A 9,680-nucleotide genomic window follows, 5' to 3' on the forward strand; every position below is an offset into this window, starting at 1 on the left:
CAAGGTCGCTAAAGAGACCCTAGATATGAGTCAAGGTCGCTAAAGAGACCCTAGATACGAGTCAAAGTCGCTAAAGAGACCCTAGATACGAGTCAAGGTCACTAAAGAGACCCTAGATACGAGTCAAGGTCGTTAAAGAGACCCTAGATACGAGTCAAGGTCGCTAAAGAGACCCTAGATACGAGTCAAGGTCGCTAAAGAGACCCTAGATACACGTCAAGGTCGCTAAGGAGACCCTAGATACACGTCAAGGTCGCTAAGGAGATCCTAGATACGAGTCAAGGTCGCTAAAGAGACCCTAGATACGAGTCAAGGTCGCTAAAGAGACCCTAGATACGAGTCAAGGTTGCTAAAGAGACCCTAGATACGCATCAAGGTCGCTAAAGAGACCCTAGATACGAGTCAAGGTCGCTAAAGAGACCCTAGATACACGTCAAGGTCGCTAAGGAGACCCTAGATACACGTCAAGGTCGCTAAAGAGACCCTAGATACGAGTCAAGGTCGCTAAAGAGACCCTAGATACGAGCCAAGGTCGCTAAAGAGACCCTAGATACGAGTCAAGGTCGCTAAAGAGACCCTAGATACACGTCAAGGTCGCTAAAGAGACCCTAGATATGAGTCAAGGTCGCTAAAGAGACCCTAGATACGAGTCAAGGTCGCTAAAGAGACCCTAGATACGAGTCAAGGTCGCTAAAGAGACCCTAGATACGAGTCAAGGCCGCTAAAGAGACCCTAGATACACGTCAAGATCGCTAAGGAGTCCCTAGATACACGTCAAGGTCGCTAAGGAGACCCTAGATATGCGTCAAGGTCGCTAAAGAGACCCTAGATACGAGTCAAGGTCGCTAAAGAGACCCTAGATACGAGTCAAGGTCGCTAAAGAGACCCTAGATACGAGTCAAGGTCGCTAAAGAGACCCTAGATACACGTCAAGGTCGCTAAGGAGACCCTAGATACACGTCAAGGTCGCTAAAGAGACCCTAGATACACGTCAAGGTCGCTAAGGAGACCCTAGATACACGTCAAGGTCGCTAAAGAGACCCTAGATACGAGTCAAGGTCGCTAAATAGACCCTAGATACGCATCAAGGTCGCTAAAGAGACCCTAGATACGAGTCATTGTCGCTAAAGAGACCCTAGATACACGTCAAGGTCGCTAAGGAGACCCTAGATACACGTCAAGGTCGCTAAAGAGACCCTAGATACGAGTCAAGGTCGCTAAAGAGACCCTAGATACGAGTCAAGGTCGCTAAAGAGACCCTAGATTCGAGTCAAGGTCGCTAAAGAGACCCTAGATACACGTCAAGGTCGCTAAAGAGACCCTAGATACGAGTCAAGGTCGCTAAAGAGACCCTAGATACACGTCAAGGTCGCTAAGGAGACCCTAGATACACGTCAAGGTCGCTAAAGAGACCCTAGATACACGTCAAGGTCGCTAAGGAGACCCTAGATACACGTGAAGGTCGCTAAAGAGACCCTAGATACGAGTCAAGGTCGCTAAATAGACCCTAGATACGCGTCAAGGTCGCTAAAGAGACCCTAGATACGAGTCATTGTCGCTAAAGAGACCCTAGATACACGTCAAGGTCGCTAAGGAGACCCTAGATACACGTCAAGGTCGCTAAAGAGACCCTAGATACGAGTCAAGGTCGCTAAAGAGACCCTAGATACGAGTCAAGGTCGCTAAAGAGACCCTAGATTCGAGTCAAGGTCGCTAAAGAGACCCTAGATACACGTCAAGGTCGCTAAAGAGACCCTAGATACGAGTCAATGTCGCTAAAGAGACCCTAGATACGAGTCAAGGTCGCTAAAGAGACCCTAGATATGAGTCAAGGTCGCTAAAGAGACCCTAGATACGAGTCAAGGTCGCTAAAGAGACCCTAGATACGAGTCAAGGTCGCTAAAGAGACCCTAGATACGAGTCAAGGTCGCTAAAGAGACCCTAGATACGAGTCAAGGTCGCTAAAGAGACCCTAGATACGAGTCAAGGTCGCTAAAGAGACCCTAGATACGAGTCAAGGTCGCTAAAGAGACCCTAGATACGAGTCAAGGTCGCTAAAGAGACCCTAGATACGAGTCAAGGTCGCTAAAGAGACCCTAGATACGAGTCAAGGTCGCTAAAGAGACCCTAGATACGAGTCAAGGTCGCTAAAGAGACCCTAGATACGAGTCAAGGTCGCTAAAGAGACCCTAGATATGAGTCAAGGTCGCTAAAGAGACCCTAGATACGAGTCAAAGTCGCTAAAGAGACCCTAGATACGAGTCAAGGTCACTAAAGAGACCCTAGATACGAGTCAAGGTCGTTAAAGAGACCCTAGATACGAGTCAAGGTCGCTAAAGAGACCCTAGATACGAGTCAAGGCCGCTAAAGAGACCCTAGATACACGTCAAGATCGCTAAGGAGTCCCTAGATACACGTCAAGGTCGCTAAGGAGACCCTAGATATGCGTCAAGGTCGCTAAAGAGACCCTAGATACGAGTCAAGGTCGCTAAAGAGACCCTAGATACGAGTCAAGGTCGCTAAAGAGACCCTAGATACGAGTCAAGGTCGCTAAAGAGACCCTAGATACACGTCAAGGTCGCTAAGGAGACCCTAGATACACGTCAAGGTCGCTAAAGAGACCCTAGATACACGTCAAGGTCGCTAAGGAGACCCTAGATACACGTCAAGGTCGCTAAAGAGACCCTAGATACGAGTCAAGGTCGCTAAATAGACCCTAGATACGCATCAAGGTCGCTAAAGAGACCCTAGATACGAGTCATTGTCGCTAAAGAGACCCTAGATACACGTCAAGGTCGCTAAGGAGACCCTAGATACACGTCAAGGTCGCTAAAGAGACCCTAGATACGAGTCAAGGTCGCTAAAGAGACCCTAGATACGAGTCAAGGTCGCTAAAGAGACCCTAGATTCGAGTCAAGGTCGCTAAAGAGACCCTAGATACACGTCAAGGTCGCTAAAGAGACCCTAGATACGAGTCAAGGTCGCTAAAGAGACCCTAGATACACGTCAAGGTCGCTAAGGAGACCCTAGATACACGTCAAGGTCGCTAAAGAGACCCTAGATACACGTCAAGGTCGCTAAGGAGACCCTAGATACACGTGAAGGTCGCTAAAGAGACCCTAGATACGAGTCAAGGTCGCTAAATAGACCCTAGATACGCGTCAAGGTCGCTAAAGAGACCCTAGATACGAGTCATTGTCGCTAAAGAGACCCTAGATACACGTCAAGGTCGCTAAGGAGACCCTAGATACACGTCAAGGTCGCTAAAGAGACCCTAGATACGAGTCAAGGTCGCTAAAGAGACCCTAGATACGAGTCAAGGTCGCTAAAGAGACCCTAGATTCGAGTCAAGGTCGCTAAAGAGACCCTAGATACACGTCAAGGTCGCTAAAGAGACCCTAGATACGAGTCAATGTCGCTAAAGAGACCCTAGATACGAGTCAAGGTCGCTAAAGAGACCCTAGATATGAGTCAAGGTCGCTAAAGAGACCCTAGATACGAGTCAAGGTCGCTAAAGAGACCCTAGATACGAGTCAAGGTCGCTAAAGAGACCCTAGATACGAGTCAAGGTCGCTAAAGAGACCCTAGATACGAGTCAAGGTCGCTAAAGAGACCCTAGATACGAGTCAAGGTCGCTAAAGAGACCCTAGATACACGTCAAGGTCGCTAAAGAGACCCTAGATACGAGTCAAGGTCGCTAAAGAGACCCTAGATACGAGTCAAGGTCGCTAAAGAGACCCTAGATACGAGTCAAGGTCGCTAATGAGACCCTAGATACGAGTCAAGGTCGCTAAAGAGACCCTAGATACGAGTCAAGGTCGCTAAAGAGACCCTAGATACGAGTCAAGGTCGCTAAAGAGACCCTAGATACGAGTCAAGGTCGCTAAAGAGACCCTAGATATGAGTCAAGGTCGCTAAAGAGACCCTAGATACGAGTCAAAGTCGCTAAAGAGACCCTAGATACGAGTCAAGGTCACTAAAGAGACCCTAGATACGAGTCAAGGTCGTTAAAGAGACCCTAGATACGAGTCAAGGTCGCTAAAGAGACCCTAGATACGAGTCAAGGTCGCTAAAGAGACCCTAGATACGAGTCAAGGTCGCTAAAGAGACCCTAGATACACGTCAAGGTCGCTAAAGAGACCCTAGATACGAGTCAATGTCGCTAAAGAGACCCTAGATACGAGTCAAGGTCGCTAAAGAGACCCTAGATATGAGTCAAGGTCGCTAAAGAGACCCTAGATACGAGTCAAGGTCGCTAAAGAGACCCTAGATACGAGTCAAGGTCGCTAAAGAGACCCTAGATACGAGTCAAGGTCGCTAAAGAGACCCTAGATACGAGTCAAGGTCGCTAAAGAGACCCTAGATACGAGTCAAGGTCGCTAAAGAGACCCTAGATACACGTCAAGGTCGCTAAAGAGACCCTAGATACGAGTCAAGGTCGCTAAAGAGACCCTAGATACGAGTCAAGGTCGCTAAAGAGACCCTAGATACGAGTCAAGGTCGCTAATGAGACCCTAGATACGAGTCAAGGTCGCTAAAGAGACCCTAGATACGAGTCAAGGTCGCTAAAGAGACCCTAGATACGAGTCAAGGTCGCTAAAGAGACCCTAGATACGAGTCAAGGTCGCTAAAGAGACCCTAGATATGAGTCAAGGTCGCTAAAGAGACCCTAGATACGAGTCAAAGTCGCTAAAGAGACCCTAGATACGAGTCAAGGTCACTAAAGAGACCCTAGATACGAGTCAAGGTCGTTAAAGAGACCCTAGATACGAGTCAAGGTCGCTAAAGAGACCCTAGATACGAGTCAAGGTCGCTAAAGAGACCCTAGATACGAGTCAAGGTCGCTAAAGAGACCCTAGATACGAGTCAAGGTCGCTAAAGAGACCCTAGATACGAGTCAAGGTCGCTAAAGAGACCCTAGATACGAGTCAAGGTCGCTAAAGAGACCCTAGATACGAGTCAAGGTCGCTAAAGAGACCCTAGATACGAGTCAAGGTCGCTAAAGAGACCCTAGATATGAGTCAAGGTCGCTAAAGAGACCCTAGATACGAGTCAAAGTCGCTAAAGAGACCCTAGATACGAGTCAAGGTCACTAAAGAGACCCTAGATACGAGTCAAGGTCGTTAAAGAGACCCTAGATACGAGTCAAGGTCGCTAAAGAGACCCTAGATACGAGTCAATGTCGCTAAAGAGACCCTAGATACGAGTCAAGGTCACTAAAGTGTGCGTGCACGTCCGTCCTGTGTGTGTAGGTAGTTCATCTGGAGAGGACATGGAGAGCGTTGAGGAGGAACCACACAGAGAGCGCTGGGATGTTTGAGAAGACCCTCAAACCCTTCATGAAGGCTCTGAATGACGGAGATGGTGAGGAAGGTGTGTGTGTGTGTGTGTGTGTGTGTGTTTAATATGTGTCTGTTGTGTGTGTAATGTGTGTGTAATGTGTGTGTAGACTCTGTGGTGCAGGGTCCCCTGGCTGTGCCCTACCTGGTTCCCCTCCTGAGGCTGATGGAGGGAGAGGAGGGAGAACACACTGAGAGAGGCTGTCAGTTATTATACAACACCCTGCAGGCAGCACGCAACGCTGCGCTACACGCCCCACAGTACCAGGAGCACGCACACAGCCTGCTCACAGGTAACACACACACACTGTAGAACACACACACTATAGAACACACACACACACACACACTATAGAACACACACATTATGGAAAACACACTATAGAACACACACACACTATAGAACACACACACTATAGAACACACACACACACACACACACTATAGAACACACACACTATAGAACACACACACACACACACGATAAAAAACACACATTATAGAAAACACACACTATAAAAAACACACAGGCACACATCCAAATCACCAAATCAATCACATTCGTCCCACCTAATAACCATCCTGAGTCACTCTGTCCCGTCAGGTGACTGGGAGCCAATCCCAGAGCTGCTGGAGTGTTTCAGGACAGAGTTTGCCCTAAGGCTGTTCTGGGGACAGACTGGAGCGGAGGCAGACAGGGAGGAACGCTACCACAAGTTTGACAAGATCCTCACCGTGCTCTCCCACAAACTGGAACCCACCGAGGGGTTCCCCCCCGAACTCTGACCTCTTACCCTTAACCTCTATACTGTGACCTGGGCTGCATTCAGAAGGGCTCAACGTTGCAACGTTGCAACCTGTTTACCTGGGTCGTATTCATTAGTTTGCACCGTACTGAAGCGTTTTGCAGCAAAAGAAAGTTCAGGTAATCCCTCCCTGTTTCAGTCAGTTTGGTGCCTTAATGAATATGACCCTGGGGCGGTCCTGGGACGCGTGTCTGGGTGTTGCCGTGGTCGACGCCCGTGGGTTCCGTACCTAGCAGGTGTGGATGGGTTGGTTTACCCAAATAAACCTGGCCAAGGTCTACCTCCCAAATTGCACCCTATTCACTATAAAGTACACTACTTTTGACCAGGGCTCTGGTTGAAAGTAGTGCACTATATAGGGAATAGGGTGCTACGAAAGGACACAGACAAGGTGTGTGATGTGGGTCTACTGGTTGTTGGTACTGGCATGTCAAAATGTTGACCTGCAGAGTTTACCTGTTAACATGTTCTGTGTTCATTTCAGACAACTTTATTCTCAACCATCTAGGTGTCTGTGATTTTATTTTATTTTTTAAAAAGGGGATATCACTGGAAAGGTCTGAGTTTTAACACGTTTTCTATTTAGATTATATTTGTAAAGAGATAAGATGATATAAATGATTTAAACATCACTGTGTCAACTTTGGTCCGTAAAAAAAAAGACAACGCACAACAAAATGAAACAAACATCACATTTTACATCACTTTTTTTTAATTTTTTTTCAATCAAAAAGGTTCACAGGTACTTAGAGGTCAACACATAAGTGGTTTTAAAATGTGATCATATAATAATATATATTTATATCTACTCCATAAAACATTGAGAGAAGCAGCGAGTGACGAGTCCAGTTCCATTATACCAGGGAGATCTAAGGTCAAACTAGTCCTGGAGGGTCGACGGACGCTGCTGTGTATCTCAAATAGCACCTTATTACCTACAGTTGAAGTCGGAAGTTTACATGCACTTAGGTTGGAGTCATTAAAACTAGTTTTTCAACCACTCCACAAATTTCTTGTTAACAAACTATTGTTTTGGCAAGTCTGTTTGGACATCTACTTTGTGCATGATACAAGTAATTTTTCCAACAATTGTTTACAGACAGATTATTTCACTTATAATTCACTGTATCACAGTTCCAGTGGGTCAGAAGTCTGCTTGGAAAATTCCAGAAAATGATGTCATGGTTTTAGAAGCATCTGATAGGCTAATTGACATCATTTGAGTCAATTGGAGGTGTACCTGTGGATGTATTTCAAGGCCTACCTTCAAACTCAGTGCCTCTTTGCTTGACATCATGGGAAAATCAAAAGAAATCAGCCAAGACCTCAGAAAAAAAATTGTAGACCTCCACAAGTCTGGTTCATCCTTGGGAGCAATTTCCAAACGCCTGAAGGTACCACGTTCATCTGTACAAACAATAGTACGCAAGTATAAACACCATGGGACCATGCAGCCGTCATTCCACTCAGGAAGGAGACGCATTCTGTCTCCTAGAGATGAATGTACTTTGGTGCGAAAAGTGCAAATCAATCCCAGAACAACAGCAAAGGACCTTGTGAAGATGCTGGAGGAAACAGGTACAAAAGTATCTATATCGACATAACCTGAAAGGCCGCTCAGCAAGGAAGAAGCCACTGCTCCAAAACCGGCATAAAAAAACAAGACTACGGTTTGCAACTGCACATGGGGACAAAGATCGTACTTTTTGGAGAAATGTCCTCTGGTCTGATGAAACAACAATAGAACCGTTTGGCCATAATGACCATCGTTCTGTTTGGAGGAAAAGGGGGTGGCTTGCAAGCCGAAGAACACCATCCCAACCGTGAAGCACGGGGGGTGGCAGCATCATGCTGTGGGGGTGCTTTGCTGCAGGAGGGACTGGTGCACTTCACAAAATAGATGGCATCATGAGGAAGGAAAATGATGTGGATATATTGAAGCAACATCTCAAAGACATCAGTCAGGAAGTTAAAGCTTGGTCGCAAATGGGTCTTCCAAATGGACAATGACCCCAAGCATACTTCCAAAGTTTTTGCAAAATGGCTTAAGGACAACAAAGTCAAGGTATTGGAGTGGCCATCACAAAGCCCTGACCTCAATCCTATAGAAAATGTGTGGGCAGAACTGAAAAAGCGTGTGCGAGCAAGGAGGCCTACAAACCTGACTCAGTTACACCAGCTCTGTCAGGAGGAATGGGCCAAAATTCACCCAACTTATTGTGGGAATCTTGTGGAAGGCTACCAGAAACGTTTGACCCAAGTTAAACAATTTAAAGGCAATGCTACCAAATACTCATTGAGTGTATGTAAACTTCTGACCCACTGGGAATGTGATGAAAGAAATAAAAGCTGAAATAAATCATTCTCTCTACTATTATTAAAGTGGTGATCCTAACTGACCTAAAACAGGGAATTCATACTAGGATTAAATGTCAGGAATTGTGAAAAACTGAGTTTAAATGTATTTGCTAAGGTGTATGTAAACTTCCGACTTCAACTGTATATAGTGACTACTTTTATGGCTCTGGTCAAAGGTAGTTCGCGTCCTGAATTTATTCCATGTAATTGATACATGATTTGGTTTCCCAGGTCTGAATGAGTCTGAGGCTGAGATTCAATCAAAGGCGCATTTCTCCACGACACCGTCGGCGATGCACCTTTTTAAAAGCAATTTCTCTGACCTTGGTGGAGATCGCATTCATGGTAAACGCTGCGGATGTCAGCTAAAGTGTAAATGACCTTTAACAGTCCAATTTGGTGTGCTAATCGACAATGCGCCTTTGATTGAATCCCGGGCTGGACCAGGACCAGGACCGAAGTAAAACCATCAGAAACAGCAGCAGTCCTCCAGGAGTAGTTAGACGACCCTGTTCATCAAACAGCAGCAGTGGAGAAATAACAGGGTTCAGAACACCACCACAGAAGCATCTGATTGGTCAGAACATGAACACGGAGCCATCTGATTGGTTAGAACATGACCACAGACAGTTGAACCACAAAAAAAAGAGTCCACAAAAAGAGAGAGAGAGAAACAGTGGTCAGGAACAGAGCCACTTGATTGGTTAGAACATGACCACAGAGCCACTTGATTGGTTAGAACATGACCACAGAGCCATCTGATTGGTTAGAACATGACCACAGACAGTTAAACCACAAAAAGAGATAAGAGCGAGAGAAACAGTGGTCGGGAACAGAACAAAGAAACACAACCAAAACAGGTTCTGTATAAACTGGACCAGACCGCAGGTAGTAAACCATTACAACCACAGACAGAACGTGGTCAGAGAATCAGACAAACCAATAAGACACAACTCAGACACTCTTCTGATGAGAGAACATATGTAACCATCAAACTCTTACTGACACTAAATACAATTTACAATGGAAACGAAGGCCCTGTCACAAACGGCAACCTATTCCATATATATATAGTGCACTACTTTTGACTACTTAGAGCAAAATAAGTACCGACTATATAGAAAATAGGGTGCCATTTGGCATGCATTATAAAACTTGGTCCATAAAAATAGTGGCT

At 46.0% G+C, this 9,680-nt stretch overlaps 1 protein-coding gene across 3 annotated transcripts in view; it reads left to right on the plus strand.

Moving 5' to 3' along the window:
• Window positions 1-6,777, plus strand: part of LOC311124454 (breast cancer anti-estrogen resistance protein 3 homolog) — a 29,679-nt gene extending 22,902 nt beyond the window's left edge. For 2 of the 3 annotated variants that reach the window (XM_084198601.1, XM_084198600.1), the window contains 3 exons: window positions 5,253-5,364; window positions 5,450-5,632; window positions 5,944-6,777. In XM_084198601.1, the coding sequence (XP_084054727.1) occupies window positions 5,253-5,364; window positions 5,450-5,632; window positions 5,944-6,125 (477 nt within the window). In that variant the 3' untranslated portion in view covers window positions 6,126-6,777. Of the gene's footprint in view, window positions 1-5,252; window positions 5,374-5,449; window positions 5,633-5,943 lie in introns of all 3 variants that reach the window. The other variant, XM_084198599.1, reaches the window with a different exon arrangement.
• The last annotated feature ends 2,903 nt before the right edge of the window (window positions 6,778-9,680 follow it).

This window comes from Coregonus lavaretus (assembly GCF_964263955.1).
Source record: "Coregonus lavaretus genome assembly, contig: HAP1_SCAFFOLD_5433, whole genome shotgun sequence".
NCBI classification, from domain to species: Eukaryota; Metazoa; Chordata; class Actinopteri; order Salmoniformes; family Salmonidae; genus Coregonus; species Coregonus lavaretus.